Source organism: Silurus meridionalis, chromosome 18 (genome assembly GCF_014805685.1).
Source record: "Silurus meridionalis isolate SWU-2019-XX chromosome 18, ASM1480568v1, whole genome shotgun sequence".
Taxonomy (NCBI): Eukaryota; Metazoa; Chordata; class Actinopteri; order Siluriformes; family Siluridae; genus Silurus; species Silurus meridionalis.
Window position 1 is genome coordinate 9493011 of NC_060901.1, and position 20502 is coordinate 9513512.

Consider the following 20502-nt stretch of genomic DNA (forward strand, 5'->3'; position numbering starts at 1 on the left):
ATAAAATTGCTCAGAATGTCACATTAAAGATTACAGAATAATTTGTCCTGCTATTTTGATGATTATTACGGACATATTATCGTTTATTACCATACATTTTTATATTTTTAATCCGATCCATTAAATAAACCTTAGTGAACTAACCATAATGCATAATATATAAAACATTTACTGTGGATAATGATAATGAAGATATCACAGACTTGTCTGCAAATCTATATTTAAACCATGAAAATCTCTCTCTCTCTCTCGCTCTCTCTCTCACACACACACACACACACACACACACACACACACACACTGTGTTTGTGTGCGTTTTGTGTGTGTTGTACAGTTTTCTGCTTCCCATGCCAAGAAATGAACGATGAACGATTCACTGGGGAGTGGGACCGACTTCTAGTTTCCTAGAGGGATATCCTCTAAGTGACGGGAAACTATATCACACACACACACACACACACACACACACACACGTGCGACCAGCTCGAGTGTTTCTCTCCTTATTTATCATGGTCTCATTGTGTCTCTCATCTAGTCCAGATCTGCTCGTCCCCGTAAGAGACACAGTGAGAAAGCGCACTGTAAGGTAATGAGAGTCTCCGCCCATGAGGACGTGTTTGTGGGGAAATGTGGAGGACACATGCAAGCAATTAATACCGGCCCAATTATGAGCTCACGTTCATTTCCATTCAAAGTGCGACATCTAGCGGAGCATCTGAAAAGAGCAAGAGATAAATTTGACCACAAAAAGACCGTGACGAACCAATTTCTTGCCGTCATGTACACTTTATTTATGTATGTTTTTTGTTTTGTCAAATAGTGTGTTACTTGTATTAGCCTGCTTTATTAAATAGACATACTCCTATTACTTATGACACACACACACACACACACACACACACACACACACACACACAGCAGCTTAGGAGACCGCTGTGTTTTCCCCCTTTTTTAAGGAACTAACAGTTTTGCTGTAGGCGTGCATAATAGCGGAAGCTCGCGGTCAAAGTCAAACCAGCTCAATGGTTACAACCTGCTCTGCAACATGTTCTACTCCACATCTCATACACATTAGCTAAATACATTTAAAAATCCAGTTCTTAAACAATCACAAACTGACAGAATTTTTTGTTGTTGTTGTTTGCCTGACAGAGATACACATTTGGGCAAAGAGATCCAGGAGTGATTTGTAGTTTCACTGATGATGATGATCACCAGAATAAACAGTCTATAAACAAATAGGCCGCAAGGGGGCTCTGCTGCTTAAGCTGCCTCTACATCTGCGTGGTAAAGATTGAAAAAGAAAATGTTATTATAGCTTTTGACCACAATGTGGCGCAGACCCGAAACTTCTTGGGTATATTAACGGCGTGGTCCCGGAAACACTTCCAAGTTTTGTGCGATTAGGTGGATGCGTTATTGAAGGTTGCGCTCACATCTTGATAATCTAAAAGTGTGACAAACATGCAAAGGGAAAAAAAAAGAAATCAGGCAATTCACACCACTGTCTATTTTTTATTTTTTTGTTTTGTTTGGCTTCATGCTCTATGTTGATTATAAAGCATAAATACAGTATTAAAAACATGAAAAAAGTATAATTTTAAGGTACGTTTACGCGAATGACGAATCAAGTTTCAGTCTCTGGCAATCTGATGGACGAGTCTGGGTTTGGCAGTTGCTAGGAGAACAGTACTTAAAGTGTAAAGTTTGGTGGAGGGGGGATTATGATGTGGGGTTGTTTTTCAGGAGTTGGGCTCGTCTTGTTAGTTCCAGTAAAAGGAACTCAATGCTTTAGCATACCAAGATATTTTGGACAAATTCATGCTCCCAACTTTGTAGGAACAGCCCATACCTGTTCCAACATGACTGCGCACTACTGCACAAAGCAAGGTCCATAAAGACATGGATGAGTAAGTTTGGTGTGGAAGAACTTGACTGGCCTGCACAGTCCTGATCTCAACCCGATAGAAAACCTTTGGAATGAATTAGAGCAGAGAATGTAATTCAGGCCTACTCGTCCAACATCAGTGTCTGACCTCACAAATTTGCTACTGGAAGAATGGTCAAATAATCCCATCAACCTTGTGGAAAGCCTTCCCAGAAGAGTTGAAGCTGTTACAGCTGCAAAGAGCCAACATCATATTAAACCCTGTGGATTAAAAATCGGAGGTTATTCGAGTTTATTTGAATGTGAAGTCATATTTATAAAATAACTAAAGACATTTTTCACATTATACTGGTGATATATTTATGGTTAGAGACATTGTGGTGCAGCAGGTTGTGTCACTGCCTCATCTACCCTTTCTTTTTTTCAACAAGACATTTTAAATTAACATTTAACCATTGGTTAATATATGGAAGAAATGAAATATTTCTAATCACAAAATGTATCCAAATATTCAACAATAAGTCAAAATTCCATTTCTATAATATGCATTTTGATTTTATAGTGCGTTTGATAATTATTATTTTTTTTCCTTTTTGTTTTTCACAGAATCTTAAACCATGAATTATGCAAGTAACATTGTTATCTATATGTGGCCACATGGAATATCACAAATTTAATGTTTTGTTTATAACCTATTCTAAAAACTGCACTTTGTGGGGTTAAATGTATATCTTTACTCTATAGAATGCTTACTATCAATAAGTGTAATGAATATTAAGAAATATTATTATAATAATATATATTAATTCATATCTTCAAACATATTCATATATATATATATATATATATATATATATATATATATATATATATATATATATATATATATATATAGAGAGAGAGAGAGAGAGAGAGAGAGAGAGAGAGAGAGAGGTTTGGCAAGCTCCAGTCACGTCCCACCTTTGAAGAAGTAGATGCCGAACTCGCAAACATCCCGTACCATCTAGGGACGTACCATTGCCAATTGGATCCCACCACATGTGGGAAGTTTTGACATTGGACCTCCAGGAGTGTTTAAAGGCTCTGGCATGGAGAAGCTGATGCTGGATCTGTGATTATCACAAATGTTGAGCTCAGCAGCAACTAGTTTTATAACCATAAAGACTGTATAAGACAGTAGAAAGAACATTACTTATAATCTTATACTCCAGTGCTCATGTTAGTTCTCACTCTCCAGTGTTCTGTATTGTTGAAAGATTTATGATCAAACTCTTGATGTCACACACATGAGGATGGGTTCCCCTTTTGATCATATACATACACGAATATAATAATATACATTTCATATTTTATAATATATAACGAATGAAAGTAAATAAAATTAAGTAAGTGTTCCTTATAAATGAGTGATGAGCAATACTTTGTGTGCAGCGCATTTATTAATTTGTATATCAGCGCAGCCTCTAGGGGGCATCAGACCGGAAACTCATGAAAATACATTTCCCGTGATGCAACAGCACGACTTTCGTCATTTGGGTTGAAGCAAGTTGGTTAAAATGCAGCATCCGATTTGACTGTGTGTGTGTGTGTGTTCGTTCACTCAGTAGTGTGTTATCATGGCTCCTGTGACAGATCCCTGCTCTTTCTCCTCTTTCTCGAAGTGTGTTACTCGCCACGTGAACCTGTTTTATCATGTGGACTTCGACAGTCATGTGCTGAAAGGGAAGGTGGCTCTCACGGTGGAGGTGCTGCAGGAGAAATTCACTGATCTGGTAAAATAAAATCTGTATTTTATATTAGAGATGTCACTCAGCAGGTAATTCTAGCTAGCTGTAAAACAATCACATGAACCCCAGAGCGGTGTGTAATGTGAGCTGTGTTGTGTAAAGTGTGTATTATTGTTAGAAATATGAATTGACTGCGCACACACACACACACACGCACTCTTACAGCTGCAGTTTCACAGTTTGTATGGTTTGTGTTTGGTCTGCGTATAGATGCAGTTTGAGATTTATCTGACTTTTATTCAGACAGGAGTCTGGAAGATTTCTGAAGTGTGTTAGATACATCTTCTGAACCTTTTATATATAATTTTTTTTTTTTATGAAATGGGTTTATAGAATCCGGCTTTCTGTGTGCTAAGATTTTCTAAACTCTTATAATCTACACACAGAACTAGATTAATATTAGTTTGTTCAACTGTTGCTCTTTAATCAGATCTACACGCCACCACGCCTGTCTGTAAATCTCTACAGGTCACCCAGGCTTTATTTGCATGAAGCGGTATTTCTTTCATACCTGTTCTCATACAAACCCCGCCTCCTGAGCTTGGATTGGTTATTCGGTCACTGATCGGCGTGCTATGATTTGCTATAATTAAAAGTATCAGCCCAGATTTGAACATGTAGCCAATCAGGGCGCAGGAGGCAGACTTTCACAGAAACTGGGTGTGGAAAAAATAACGACTGCGAGTCTGTCATGAACTTTGCTTCGGGTGTGGATTTCGACAATCTGATGGCAATGACAAATTTACATTGTATAAAATGAATAAAATAAAAAAACAGAACACATAAATATAGGTAAAAACCCCCAAAAAATCAAGGGCCTCGAATAAAACAATTATTAATTAATATTTATATTCTACTACTACAATGAAGTAATAATAATTAGGTTAACATATAATATTTTTTTATATATTAATATTTTTTTGTAATAAACATAAATTAATTATATATTCTCTAAATAAAATAACCAGATTAATTAATTTATTATTTCTTCTTCTTCTACTACTTCTTCTTCTTCTTATTATTATTATTATTAATAATTATTATTATATACCTACTATTAAGCATTGTATTTTTACTATTCTTTTCTGTTGCCATAAAAATGCAAATAGGGTAAATTACACATTAAAGGTTAAATAATGACCCAGTACTTGAAGTATTTGTGTATGGGTTTCCTTCAGACCAATGCATAATAAAAAAAAAAAGAAAATCTGAAATGTTCAAGACACATTTATGTTGTGTTTTAACACATGTTAAGCATTGTGTTAGTGTATTGGAACAAAAATTCGATTTCAATGCAATGTTTCAGTGTCTAATACATATGAGGCCTGTCAGTCAGGTATTGGTGCATTCATATAAGAAAACTCGGATATTTATATTAAACTTTATATTCACATGTCATTACTGTACTTAACTGCTTGGTACTTTGTCCAGTGTTATTAAAGTTGAACTCCACTGATAAATGGCTGATATTACATCCTTAATAAATTATCTTTTGTATTCTAGACTCTAGACACGAATGACCTAAAGATCTTTAAGGTATCAGCCAATGGCCAGGCTGCCAAGTTTACCCTGGGAGAGAAGCAGGGCTATAAAGGCAGCCCTTTGGAGATCAAATTGCCCTTTGAGCTCTCACGGTATCAACACACTCTTCATCTCTGTAGTTTAATGCTCACATACGGCCGTAGATTGGAGAGTTTAATAGCGGGTTATTTTTTTAAATCAGAGGCTGTTTTGCAAAGACAAGAGCGCTCATTGAAACATACAGTATTATACAGTAATTAACACATCGTGATAGGTTTACTTTACCATATTAAAATACTGTGTGATGTACAGCAGATGTGATGTTGTGTGTTCAGTGGGCAGCATGTGATCGTAGAGATTGAGTTTGAGACGTCTCCAAAGTCCTCGGCTCTGCAGTGGCTCACTCCTGCACAAACTGCTGGCAAAAAGCATCCCTACCTTTTCAGCCAGTGCCAGGTATGTAGTCTGAGCAAGACCAGGATGTCTGGAATTCCACACCAGCAGGCATGCATCTTTAGTAAAATCATGACCACATTGCTTGGATTATATCAGCTATAAATAGTTGTTAGCTCACCAGCTCTCTCTCAAGGTTATTTGACAAAAACTGCAATCAAGACTTTCCTGCATTAGAAAAAAAACTTCAGCTTGTCATGTAAAATGCAGTGGAGTGAAGAGTGTTAATAAAACAGTGGCTTCTGTAGCTGGATTGCTAAGATCAGCAAAACATGTCTTTCAACGTTGCTCGATATCAGTTGCCTTTGCTTTATGACTGCTATTATTGATGTGTCTCATCGGTGCATTTACATTTAATGGCATTTATCTAGGGCGATTTATATTTATTTTATTTATACAACTGAGCAGCTATGGGTGTTAAGAGCCGTGCTCAGGGGCCCAGGAACGGCAGCTTGGTGTGGCTGGGATTTGAACTCAGATTCAAAGTCCAATGCCTAAACCACTAACCTACCATCTCTGGGTAACAACATGAGTGTTAAGGGCTTTTGCTAACCGATTACAGGGCTTCAAGTAATTAGTTTCCTGAGATAAGCATGTAAAAATCCTTATTATAACACTAATTCTGTATAGGTATATTATATAGCATCATTTGTAAAGTAAAAGTTCTTCACTGTTAAAAACATTTATAAAACGTTTCACAATACAGCAAACAACACAATGAGAAAGTTCTTTTATTTTAACATTCAGTTTGGAAAAAGAGCTGCTTGGTCCTTATTCTTTCCTTAAAAGGTGCAGATGATTTTAGGGTAGTGTCTCAGTGCAATGCAGGTTGATGCACACAAGATCGACATTTTATTTCTTTAAAATGTGTTTAAATGTGAGATTAGTGCACTCACACACCTGTTACACTTTTGTCTGTTGTGCTTAAATAATTAAGATCTATAAATCTTTCTTTAACTCCACAGGCTATTCACTGCAGGTCTATGTTGCCCTGCCAGGACACTCCATCAGTGAAAACCACATACTATTCCCAGGTACCCCAGGTTCAACCCTTGACCTAAAATATGTTATAAAACAGGTTATGAATTAAATGTCTTAGTTGTTATTTTGTTTAATTTCACTCTGAAGTCATGAATCAAATGTTTAATTAAAATGTATTTACATTTCTTCTACTTGTGAAAAACACTAGCTTTCAGAGGAATTTAGGTCAAAAAAATAGATTTTTGAATCTAACATTGTCCTGCTGGAAGTTCCAACCATGATTTACTTCAAACTTGCAGAGACAATCAGATTTTCATTCAAAATCTCCTGCCATGTGTTGGAGTTCATGATACCATGCCTTCTAAGGGCATTTAGAGTGAAAACAAACCACCCTGCAACATCACAGATCCTCTACTGTTAATGTAGTCCGTATGTTGTATGTTTCTGTGTCCAAGGTGTCAGTGCCCAAAGAGCTGATCGCACTTATGAGTGCAGTACGTGATGGACAGGAGCCAGATCCAAGTGACAACAGCCGAATCATTTACCGCTTCAGACAGCCGGTCAGCAAACATATCTCTCAGTTCTTTTCAGTGTCTGAAAATACACACAACGACAGACAGTTTCTCTTCCTCAATTTGTGACACTTGTCTACAACTGTCTACAAATAAACAAAGCTTTAAGACTTGGTTTTTGCCAAATTATGATTGGAAAAAGTTGATTATAAAATTACATATTCATGAAAAAAAACAGGTATTGATTAATAATAAAGACATTAACATTAGAAAATAATAAATGCTCTGTTTATGATTATAAGTATTGTTTATTGTTACTAGGTTACATACTGTTGGGAAATGTTCTTGTTTGAGTTATTTAGTGCAAGTTATTTATACCTCACACAAAATGTGCAGATTCTAAAATAAAGAACTGTTGGAATGGAACTTTTTCAAGTTTTGAAGATCAAAAAGTTTAAAAAGTTTTGAAGAAATAAGGTTTACTTAATAATCTAAACATCTTATCAGCCAAGCCACATTTTATTTTTATTCTACTGATAAAACCACGGGGAAACCTGAGGTGAAAATGTTGATGCAGGGTAGCATGTACATTATTATCTTTGTGTGTGTTAATGTGTGCATGCATATGTTTCTTTCTCAGGTGGCCATGCCTTCTTATCTTATTGCGATGGTGGTGGGAGCTTTAGAGAGCAGGTTGTTTCTCTTGTCCTTCCTTTTGTCTTTTGTCTGTATTTTTGTGCAAGTTAGAGACTCTGTTACAAAAAAGTATAATTATCAGTATAAAATCCACATTACTGCTGGATTAGATTATCAGATATGTTTGAGTAGCTAGTCATATAATTATATTATTATAATACTACAAAGATCCCTACTTGCATGTTCTGTGACTGCTGGCCATAAGATGAAAAGTCAATGTAAAAAAAATCTCATAATTTAAGTGGACATGTCCTGGATCAACACCTTTTTAACCTGCAGTTTGGTACTAGTTACTTATGTTGAACTTAGGTGACTTAAATTAAAAGATAGGTTGAAAAAAAAAGCAAACAAGCATTCTGTCATTCAGCTTTGTGAATTGTGTAATATTACACAAGTAAGAGTCTGGGTGACACATTCTTAAAAACTACTTTGGCATGCGAAGGTTAATCAGAGTGAGTGAGATTTAAACTTTAATGGCACATTCACACCCATGATGAGTGAAAATAAAAATCTCAGGTAAAATTGGTGTTCACAGGTGTAAATTGGTGTTACAGATTATACATTCAATTAGGTAGCTGGAAAGGTTATACCTCAAGAGCAATAGATTAGACTTGCTAGACTGTTATGAAAATGTGTATCTGTTGTACAGGGAGATCGGGCCCAGGTCCAGAGTTTGGTCGGAGAAAGAATATGTGGACCAGGCTGCATTTGAGTTCTCGGAAGTAAGTGTGACATGATGGTGTGTGCTATGTCTAAACCATGTGGGATTCATGTTTTAATGTGTGTGTGTGTGTGTGTGTGTGTGTGTGTGTGTGTGTGTGTGTGTGTGTGTGCGTGGTAGACGGAGACAATGTTGAAGATTGCGGAGAGTCTTGCAGGGCCGTATGTATGGGGACACTATGATATGCTGGTGCTTCCTCCTTCTTTCCCCTACGGTGGCATGGAGAACCCTTGCCTCACTTTTGCGACACCTACTTTACTGGTTAGAGCACACACGAACACTGCTAGCATTTTCATTACAACAGCTTTATTTGCAGATGTAAGGATGCTTTGCAGCCTGCTAGCCAGCTTCCCCTTTTCTACAGTTTTGAAACACGTTAAACCTGTTTACAAATGTGTTTAAACAAACATGTGCCTTCTTTATTATTAGTACGGTTTTTATTATTAAGTATAAGTATAGTTTTGAACTGTGGACCCATGATTACTGGGGTATTTATAGAAGTTCCCCACCTCCATAAGGTCAATAAACTGTTTTGTTGTTTTTTGTTTTATTACTAGGCTGGAGACCGGTCTCTTGCTTCTGTAAGTTTCTCTTATTGTGTGGCAAATTTAACTTTGCAAAAGAATGAGTAGTGAGTTGGCACCAAACTATTAATAAATATGTGGAGAATTGTATTATTATTATTATTATTATTATTATTATTATTATTTCAATTTTTTCTGATTTTGTTTTTGTGACCTCTTATCTGTGTTACTGTAGGTCATTGCTCATGAGATTTCCCATAGTTGGACTGGGAACCTGGTGACTAATAAAACCTGGGAACATTTCTGGTCAGTCATCATACACATACTCTGATTATCTCATGTATGTAGTTAAAAAAACTATTTCAGTCATCACTGATTACTTACACAAGGGCAATTTTTGTTCTATTAAATGTATTTTTATTCAGCTGTTTAGTCCATATGTCAGTGAAAATCATTTTTGATCATTTTTAAAGATGACCTGTGCACAGTTCATGTACCTTGTGCAACATTCTTTTTCTATAGCATCTAAATGAATGGAAAAAAAGCACCTTTTTTATTTTGTTGTTGTAAGAAACCCCTTCATCCTTGAACTATGTATATCTTTTGACCCTTTGTAGGTTAAATGAGGGGCACACTGTATATTTGGAGAGAATGATTGGCAGGGCGATGGAAGGAGAGCAGTTCAGGCAGTTTAAAGCAATGGGAGGTTGGAAAGAGCTACAAGAGTCTGTAAGACACACAATCCAATCTACCTGCTTTTTTTTCTACAGCACAAATACATATACACAAGTACATAAACCAAGCAGCTTACACGTGATTGCTGCATGGTGTTTTCACAGGTGAACCATTTTGGTGCAAATAATGTAAAAACTAATCTGGTGCCAAACCTTGAAGGTGTCGACCCCGATGAGTGCTTCTCCTCTGTGCCTTATGAGAAAGGTTTTGCTCTCCTGTATCACCTGGAAGAACTTTTGGGAGGCCCAGGTAGGCAGGCACACACACACACACACACACACAAACACACGTATTGATTCATGTACATTATAGTGGCCCAAATTTTGTCTATGACATCCATATATGCATGATGAACATCACAGTCCAAAAACTATGGACATTAGAATTTTGTATGGATTTAATTTGGAGTTTATATGGATTTGGTCCTTTCCTTGTTAAAAGAGCCTTCAATTTTCTGTGAAGGATTTTCTCTATATTTTGGAGTATGGCTATGGTGGTTTGCTTATTCAGTCGCTGAAATGTTAGTGAGGTCAGACTGATGTTGGGCAAGAAGGCCTGGTGCACAGTTCTTTTCAAAAGTGTTTAGTGTGTTTGCAGTTAGGGCTCTGTGCAAGACACTAGAGGTTCAGATTCACTTTTTGGCCACATAGTTTAGTTGTCAAGTTGTAATAATTATTTGATAATCATCTTGGCACAAGTCCTTAGTGAGTTTACAAACATCTTTGCCTTTCATATACAGAGGTGTTTATGGGCTTTGTGAAGTCCTACATCCAGATGTTTGCCTACAGCAGTGTGACCACTGATGACTGGAAGAACTACCTGTTCACCTACTTCAAAGACAAGGTGAGAAGTACTTGTGTGAGGGTGTGTTTCCTACAAGAACCAGGATCAAGTTTAATTTTTTGTAATGGTTTCAGGAGTAGAGTTGCAGAGTCATTTCTGCCTTGCAAACGAACTAAGTGAATGGATTTGCTGCAATGGTTTACCTCACGTTTCATAATATGGGTGACAATATTTAGCCTTATCTTTTGAAAGAAGGTTATGTGCATACCTCAAATGACAAGTTACTCAACTTGCATTACTGTGTTCCTGCTCATGCTTTTGCATTTTTTTGAATAAGGAACAAGAAAACCTCTCCTTAAGTCTTTTACATGTGTTGCTGTAATTCTTCAGCATGCTAGTGTTTTATTGAGCATAGGGTACTGGCTTATTGGGCATAATGATTACGGTTACTCCTAAACTTGTCTTGTCTGAGAACTGTGTGGTGTGCAGTTGGAAACGTTCTAGAAATCTTAAGTTCCTCAGGTGATTCTGAAACATTACACTGACAACACTATATTCATAGAAATATATGACCGCTATGCTATCACATTAAAGTCACAATAATTATTTGTTTCCAGCTTTTCTTTGTAGAGTCTGTAGCGGTGCAGATGCATTTTATATCCTTTCAGAAAATGTGAGATGCTTTTTTGTAAATAAAAATACTTGTTATTATTTTGCTCCATATCAGGTGGACATCTTGAATAAAGTGGACTGGAATGCATGGATGCACACTCCAGGAATGGCCCCTGTTAAACCAGAGTAAGGTTTGCTGTTTGTGTATACATGTGTGTGTTTATTCTGTACTTGAATATATCTATTTGCTTGACATTTAAATACATTCCTTGCTTAGATATGACACCACTCTGGCAGACGCCTGCACTGCACTGGCCCAGAGATGGGTGAAGGTAAGCTACTAGATCTTTTGTTATAGAATATACAGTACTGTGTAAGCAAAAGTCTCTGGCAAATGCAAATAAATGTTGTAAAACAAAGTTACTTAAAATAACAAAAAATAAAAAAAATTGTAAAAAGTTGTGTGTGTTTGTCTCTCAATTTGCATGGATTGGCAGGCTAAAGAGGCAGATCTGTCTGGCTTCAGTGAGGCTGATTTAAAACAGCTCTCCTCTCATCAGCTTATTGAGTTCCTGGCTGTGCTGGTACATGAGGTACTGAGATCTATACTAACACAATTACTACATTTTAATAGTCTAAAATAATGCTTATTCCACACTCAGGTGATCTACATGTAACACTAGAGCTGAAGTTATTTACAGTATACTGTATCTCTGTGGTCTCTTTGCATGGTCTGTCTCTGTTTTCCTCAGGACCCTCTTCCTGTCTCTCATGTTAAGAGGATGCAGGAGGTGTATAACTTCAACAGTGTCCGGAATGCTGAGATCCGTTTCAGGTATACAGCAGACAGTGATTACTGATGTGCTTGGTTAAGGTCATGGTTGGGGCTGCTTGCTAAAGAGGTGTATGTTTAGTGTTGAGTTAAAATATTCAGGGTGAGATTAAAGCTGGTTTCTTCAGAAGATCCATTTTAATCCCTTAAATGTGTGGTTATCTTTGGTCCTTACTCTGTGGCTCAGTTATTCTATATTTAGGACATTGATTTTAAGTTTCTTTTTCTTTCCAAAAATCATCTTAATTATTATTATTATTATATTATAATTAAAGTTTTAAACAAGCACTGATGTAAATAATCATAGATCTTCTTAGATCTTCTGTAGAACTGTTTACTGTTACACTGATGCTGAATTAACACATATTTAAAGGTTAGTTGCAAACTATCTAAGGTGTTTGTGTGTATTTGTGTATCTATACATGTAGGTGGCTGCGCTTGTGTATTAAGGCACAGTGGGAAGAGGCGGTTCCTCTGGCTCTGAAGATGGCCACAGAGCAAGGCAGGATGAAGTTTACACGCCCGCTCTTCAGGTAACTTAAGAGCAATAAAAAAATACAATAGGAAGTAGGGATGATTGATTGATGAAAGACGAAGAGAGTCTGTGGAAACTGTTTTAAAATATCCTCTGGTTGAGACATTTCCTTCTCATTTTTCTTCTTGTATTTTGCCTGCTGTTTTTTCTTATTCCAAATCAGCAGTACTTCTTTTTTAACAGTATTTAACTGGTCATACTTCTTTTTTTGTTTTAGTTGGTGGGCTTTGTAACAGATTAGACATGACCTGTATTTTTTTTAATTCCATTTTGCATGATCCTTTCCACAGTACAAAGATCTTTTGTGATGATCTGAAGTAGCATTGTTTGAATTTTGATTTCTTCTTGATTGTTCTTAGTTCATTTCTGGTCTGATCCATATTGGCTGCAGCTTTGTGGTGGATTCTGTGTTAGGGCATGCGGCTGGCTTGTTTTTAGAAATACCGTTATCTATTGGGTTGTAGTTTTTACCACAGTCAAGATGTTTGCTTCTTTTGCGTTGTAACAGTTTTGCAGACTGTGAATCAGTCCTCAAAACTAGATATTTTATCTGCATTTAGAGCAGCCTAATGTAATGCAGATGCTCTTTTACACTTATGTCTATGGTAACTTACATGCACATGCAGTTGTCTGTTGTTAATTGTTCTAGATAAAGCCTGTTTTGTTTTGTATGGTTTCTGATGGGCTTTTGATGCTGTGCTTAAAATTGCTGAATAAAAATAACCTCCTTCATTCATAATTGTTGAATCCAGTTTTATTAGCAATTTGGGCACCTTATTCTACCTTTTTAGATAATCTGTAGTAGTGATTGAGTCAGGGAGAAGTAAGCCAGCATTGTAAAAAGGATAGACTTTTTGTTTTGCATTAAATCTACATTCTGTCTGATGGAGGTAGTTTATTATGGCCAGAAGGCATTATTTTGGTGTGTGTGTGTGTGTGTGTATGAATTTTACAAGGGTTATTTGAATTCTCTAGTAATGGCACTGTACTCATTGATATAAGGATGTGTAAGAACCTCCTAATTATCATTTTATTTGATCAAGATTGTTTACACACTGTTAGTTTAGCATCTGCTACATGAAGCTTAACTTTTGTGACTAACATTAGTAGCGGCCAATAGATTATAATCAGTAAAACATGAACACAGTTACACTATGACAAAATAACTGTGATGCAGCAAAGTGCAAAAGGAACAGCATGCCACTTAGTTCCTGTTATCACTTACATAAGAGAAACTATGAGCAAACATTCTTACATTATCTTTTGGAACTAGAAAAATAAGGATGTTTTGTTTAGCTTTTTTAATTTCCTATTGCTGATAAAATTTGGACAACATATGGACTGTAAATTTGATATGCCTATCATACACATTCATGTAAGAAACTATTGATTTAGCATGTTTTGCTGTTTCTTAACTTAACTAGAATGAGAATAAAAATAGAAGACCGTGTGTGGTTCTCCTTCATCATCTTGTGTCTGAGATCTACCTATGGGAAGGGCATCCATACCTGACCTCTGCAGAAGCATCCAATTGCACCAAGTCTGGCTTGACGCTACCTTTTCTCAGTTAACATTCTTGCATTCAAGCTGAATGCTTTATGCCCTGTGCATGCCCTGTGGGGTTACATCGACAGGACAAACCCTTTTAGGAGCAACGACCAGCCTTTCGTCTCTTAGACCATCCGGATCTCGGGGAATCCCATCTCTAAGCAACGCCTCTCTCATTGGCTTGTGGAAGCTATCTCCTTGGCGTATGAATCTAAGGGAGTGCAGCCTCCAGGTGGCCTCAGGGCTCACTCCACTAGAGGCTTGGCTGCTTCTTGGGCTCTGTTTGGAGGGGTTCCCTTGCAGGACATTTGTGCCGCTGCAAGGTGGCCACTCCACAAACCTTTGTCAGGTACTATGATGCTTGCATGTTACCCAGACCTCAGTGGCTCATGCGGTCTTAAGTGTGGGCTCTTCGTAGCCTTGTGCTACTAGGCCTGCACTCCTTTTAACCCTGACTACCCAGCCCAGTTATGCATGTTTTCAAGCATGTTAGTCTGTACCCTTTCCTGACACCCAGATTGGTCCAATCACATGTATATCAACATGTTCTTTTCTGCATGTGGCCTGCAATGTGGGTGTCGTCAGGGTTTTAGCGTGCATGTTACCACATGTCATGTTTTACAGGCTTGGTTTTTGACCCTCGGAGTGTGTGAGGTCTCTGTGACGTGCCGAGCACCACCTTGAGGGTCATCCTCTGGCTTGCAGGGCCTCGCTGTGACTGTATTGGGCAACCGGGAAGTTGTCTATATCTCCCATAGGTGGATCTCGAACACAAGATGATGAAAGAGAACAATAGGTTACTGTTCGTAAACCCGGTTCTCTTAAACATCGACAAGCAACCAAGTTTGCCCAGCTTGCTGCATGAGAAGCCAATATGCTCACTGAGGAAAGCCAGACTTGGTGCAATTGAATGCTTCTGCAGAGGTCAGGAACGGATGCCCTTCCCATAGGTAGATCTCTCCACTCAATATTTTAGAGAACCAGAGTTACGAACAGTAACCTATTGTTTTGTGCTGTGAGAGGAAACTGGTTGAATGTAGCATTGATGCATTCATTCAAAAATGATGGAGTTTGTATTAGTGTGTGTCAATGACGCTTTCTTATTCTTTTTCTCTCAGGGACGTTTACAATTTTCCCAAGTTCAGTGATGAGGCTGTAAAATCCTTCAAGGAGCATTGTGCTGGAATGCATTACGTCACCTCCACCCTGGTGTCCAAAGACCTAAATATTACCCAGCCTAGTAGCACAAGCTTTTAAACATGCTGCAATGATAAACCCTGTGCTGTGTGACCTTGATAAGTGAGTTGTAGTTCTCTCAGCAGACACATCTGTCTGACTTGGCTAATTCAGTGCTTTATGTCTTAAGAGAGATCTTTATCTCAGGGCAAGAGGGGAAAGTCCTGCTTTTCCAAATTACACCGCTTTCAATCACCTACTTAATCAGTTTGTCTTGAAGAAAATGTCCTCTTACAGATCACCACACTGAGCAATAAATACTTCAACCACCTTGGCTAGTGTAAGTGTGTTTATTCCACTAGTCTTACACTTTCAGGACACTTTAGAATGAATTTGTATTGGCTATATAATTTGCTTTTGAATAAGAACCACTTGTGAAGATTGTTTAAAGCATTTTGTTATTTGGACTCAGAATGTAAAGATTGTGTCTTGATATTAAGATAAACAGAACACATGGCAAAACAATCCGTTTCGTAAAATCTGACACAAGGTTTAAATGTCTTAAAGCGGCCACCAGGGGGAGACAATACATCAAGTACATCATCTGTGTTTTGTCCAGCACCACGTTTATATTTTGACTCGTCTAAATGATCAACTACAACTCCATACCGATGTTTTATTGTCCTTCTCTACATATTTATTCATAGAACTAGAGTTATATGTATATATGACAAATATACTATATCGCCAGGTAGACATCTGACCATCACACCTTTATGTGTTTGCTGAACATTGCATTCTAAATTTAGATGTTAACCTAAATTCTTTAAGCAAGCCTTTCTCCTAGATCTTGGAGCATAGCATAGCAATGAGAGCATTGTTGAGGCAAAGCACTAGTATTGTTGAGTAGACCTAAGGTGAATTCAGCATTCTAGTTAATACCAAAATTGTTCAGTGGGGTTGAAGTCAGAACTCCTCCACATCAACCTTGGCAAACCGTGTACCAGAAGCTCGCTTTTTGCATATGGGCATGTTCATGGTGAAAAATTTTTGGGCTCCTTAAATTCCAGTGAGGGTAATAATCAGTGTGTCAGTGTAAAAACGATTCACGTATGCAATGGTCAGGTATCCAATTATTTTTAATAATAATATTCCATTTATTTTGTTGTTTATTTAACTCATGGCCCAATCTGTGTGTGTGTGTGTGTGTGTATACAGTACAGACCAAAAGTTTGGACACAGCTTCTCATTCAAAGAGTTTTCTTTATTTTCATGACTATGAAAATTGTAGATTCACACTGAAGGCATCAAAACTATGAATTAACACATGTGGAATTATATACATAACAAAAAAGTGTGAAACAACTGAAAATATGTCATATTGTAGGTTCTTCAAAGTAGCCACCTTTTTGTTTAGATTACTGCTTTGCACACTCTTGGCATTCTCTTGATGCCTACTTTGAAGAACCTACAATATGACATATTTTCAGTTCACTTTTTTGTTATGTATATAATTATATACATTATATACATTATAATATATATAAACTTTTGGTCTGTACTGTATGTGTATATATAAATAAAAGTGTGTGGATAGATAGATAGATAGATAGATAGATAGATAGATAGATAGATAGATAGATAGAATGAATGAATGTATGTGTGTATGTGTATTTGTGTGTGCCAATACCAAAATAAAGTAATTCTCACCTGCCTTCCTCTAGAGGGAGACAATATCTCACTGTAGGTTTTTTTTTTTATCACATTCACAATTACCTGTATTCCTTAAACTCAGGCAACCCACGAACCCTGGGCATAAGAGGAGATAATATATACTGGATGTGTATGTCAGTGGTTCCCATCTTTGGCTCTGGAAAAGCCCTACACGTTTTTCTTCTGTTTTTTCTCCTCTAACATACCTGATCTTACTAATGTAAGTGGTTAAATTCTACACTATTAATTAGTCCCCGGAGATAAAACTAAATGAAAATTAATGAAATGGAAATGAATAACTAAACAGGAGACAGTAGAAGTAAAATACATATAGAGAATAATTATTTCATAACCAGTTTATTAATAAAGGCCACAATATTAAGGAAATTGATGGCACATATTTTATGAATTCCCTCACAATTGAACATACTGTACTTTTCAAAATACCAATGTAAAAAAAGGCAGTTAATAAAAACTATATAAATGCAATTGAAGACAGTGCAGACATAACTTGACATTTAAAAGTTAAAAATAAGTTTGGTATGAAATGTTATAAATAAATTTCACAGATGACCAACAGCACATTTCTATCCATTCAGGCTAAACATGGTGCAAGTAAAATTTATAAAAGTTATTAAACAGGTTCAAATAAAGACCATGACAGTGGGAGTGTTTATACCTATGAGGTGTGATATTTTCTTGTTTCTTTGTCATTACTGACAGCAAAATTAAACAGCTCGAAATACGGTTCTATCTAAAAAGGGAAATATGGCACAATGACAGAAAGTTCACATTTCACAATTTCTTGACTGGTAAATTTAATGACAAATCATGTGGACTGACATGGAAATGCTATTATTGAATATTATGGCTCTGTGAAAGTTTTCTCAAAAAATCTGAAAATCTACTTAACTTTAACTTTTAGAACAAACTTGAGTGACCAACATCACTTAGATTTAATTTTATTTTAGTCACCCTGTCAGTGAAGCATTATACACTTCAGTGAATTACAGCAAGTTCAGAGTGCTGGGAAATAAGTATATGAGGCTCAATAGTGGACATTTACAATATAGCAAAAATTCTGCCCTGTGATGCAGAGTCTCCTGAGTCCTTTGATACAAAAAAAGAAGCATATCTTTTTTTTTTTTTTAAATGTTAAACAAAACCTCTCAGACTATAAACTGCACCATTCAATATTCTGAGAGCTGAGATTTTTTTTTTCAAACAAAAGGGAAAAAAGTTATCTGAGTGATTTACGCTCTCACACAATGGCTGTGGTTGAAGTTGCGCCTCCTCTGATCTTCTCGCAGCTGGACTCCTGCCTTCCACCCTGTCTCCTCTGATCTTTTCACAGTCATCCGAGAGGCTTTTGCCAGCCTGTGAGCTGTCAAAGTATCCATGGAATCAAACGCCACCCCATGCTCTCTTATGATCAAAGACATACAGGTAAGAAGACACAGAGCCACATACAATTGCCATCTCAAAGAATGAGCCATTTCCTCCCACCCTTCCCTTACAACTACTCTGCCACAGTGCCAGGAAATGGAGCACATCGATCAGAATAAAGCAAAGCGATCAGGTTTTGAAGATGTTTCGGGAAGTTTGTCCTCTCAGAAACTTTTGGAAGAAACTGGCAAAGTGAGAGCTGAGATGGAGGTGAAGGTGATGTTTAAACACTGGCTTTACTTTTCCTTTTTTCTGGAAAATTAGTGTCATCATGAAACATTAAACACCATTTTTGGTGTCTGAGACCTGTTTTGACTCACTTATTTGTACCAGTAATATGTCTTGCTTACTGTAAATGTAATACATTCATTGAGATTTCAAAATTGATGAGTGGTGAAACATCTCCATGAACACCAGGTCACCTACTAGTATGAAACATTTATCATAGCCTGGATGAGTGAAACTGTTCAGACCTATAGTCTATGATGGCCAAATAATGACCATAATGCGCAACATAGCCTGGAAGGTTGGAACTCTTTAAACCAGTAATCTGTGATACACTTCCTTCTATGAGCTGAAGCAAAAGCAATGGTGCAATCATTGTAACTGATGTTATTCTGCTGTTCTTCTTCAGCTTTCACATTCTGTAAAACTACGAAAGACTTGAGAAATATTAACAATGCTTGGATGAGCAATGGGAAAACACCAGTAATAAGTGAAATACAAATGCTTCATGGAAAAGAACTGAGATTTTCTAAAATCAAAAGTTCAGCATATAAAAAGTTTACTCATTGATCTAAACATATCAAAACAGCTCACTGGAAGCATGGATGGGATTATAATGACCTTTTAATGTTTTGTGTGTTTGAAACGTATTTATTTAAGTCCTTTAAACTTTGATGACTCATACAAACACATGCTCAGCCTACACAAGTAAAAGGAAGTTCTGTTGTGGCAAATGCAACACTGCTGTTATATGTATGGATATATCAAGAAGAGGCCTGCTGTTAGACTGTTACAGGAAAACAACAAATTACAGTTTGATGTAATACACTCGGATAAGGGTTACTGTAAGCAGTGGACGTGCCGAAATAGGTCATTTTAACACTAACAGCACATCACAAACTGGCAGTATACCACAGCATTTTAACAACATTAACAATGACTATTTATTATTTAATTATTAGTTTATTAAGTATGTACAACCCATGGTACTTTTTATCTGTTTTTTCCTTGTGCTTGAGAAATATTCATGAAACACTGTAGTTCCTGTGGCCACTTAAAACTATGTCATGTTTTCTTACCAGCATTTTTTTCATAAGATAATACAACAAAACGGAAATTTGTTATAAGAAATCAAAATCCCTCTTAATTTTTCTGCTCCACTCACTTTCTTTTCTTTCATATTCATTTTATTTTCTCATTTGATATTTTCCTTTGCTCTTTACTTTTTCATTTTGTATCTTTATTTTGTCACCTTTCTTTATCCCTCCTTTTCATATATATATATATATATATATATATATATATATATATATATATATATATATATATATATATATATCATGTATATCATTCTTCTAGTTACCCCCTCCATTTTCTGTTTATCTTACTAATCTACTTTGATTATCTCTCTGCTTTTCTCATATGTTCTTTATCGTTTCTCTTCTGCACTCTAACTCAATCTTTATTCTTCAATAACTTCTCATATTCCGTTCTTCTTCTTCTTCTTCTTCTTCTTTCGGCTTCTCAAATTAGGGGTTGCTACAGCAGATCATCCGTCTCCATACCCCCTGTCCTCTACATCTGCCTCTTTCAAAACAACTACCTGCATGTCTTCCCTCACCACATCCATTAACCTCCTCCTTGGCCTTCCTCTTTTCTCCTACCTGGCAGCTTCCTCCTCAGCGTTCTCCTACCGAATTTACCCCATGTCCCTCCTCTGCACATGTCCAAACCATCTCAATCTCGCCTCCCTCACCTTCTCTCCAAATTGTCCTACATGCGCTGTTCCTCTAATAAACTCATTTCTAATCCTG

At 36.8% G+C, this 20502-nt stretch overlaps 1 protein-coding gene across 1 annotated transcript; it reads left to right on the plus strand.

The window, feature by feature from the left end:
* Positions 1-3421: 3421 nt before the first annotated feature.
* On the plus strand, positions 3422-15635 carry lta4h (leukotriene A4 hydrolase). Its single transcript, XM_046873260.1, has 19 exons — positions 3422-3660; positions 5179-5309; positions 5532-5652; positions 6615-6683; positions 7086-7190; positions 7783-7835; positions 8488-8560; positions 8680-8820; positions 9117-9140; positions 9319-9389; positions 9701-9812; positions 9923-10067; positions 10558-10661; positions 11329-11399; positions 11491-11545; positions 11711-11806; positions 11966-12048; positions 12474-12578; positions 15247-15635. Exons 1-19 carry the CDS (start codon positions 3505-3507, stop codon positions 15383-15385), a joined length of 1854 nt encoding a protein of 617 aa, XP_046729216.1. The 5' UTR covers positions 3422-3504; the 3' UTR covers positions 15386-15635.
* The last annotated feature ends 4867 nt before the right edge of the window (positions 15636-20502 follow it).

Bases quoted from the DNA above. Each gene is read 5' to 3' on its own strand.
- lta4h (XM_046873260.1), top strand. From the start codon at position 3,505: ATGGCTCCTGTGACAGATCCCTGCTCTTTCTCCTCTTTCTCGAAGTGT. The intron at 7,191-7,782 runs GTCAGCAAACAT...TTTCTTTCTCAG, and splicing joins TTTACCGCTTCAGACAGCCG to GTGGCCATGCCTTCTTATCT. The intron at 8,821-9,116 runs GTTAGAGCACAC...TTTTATTACTAG, and splicing joins TTGCGACACCTACTTTACTG to GCTGGAGACCGGTCTCTTGC.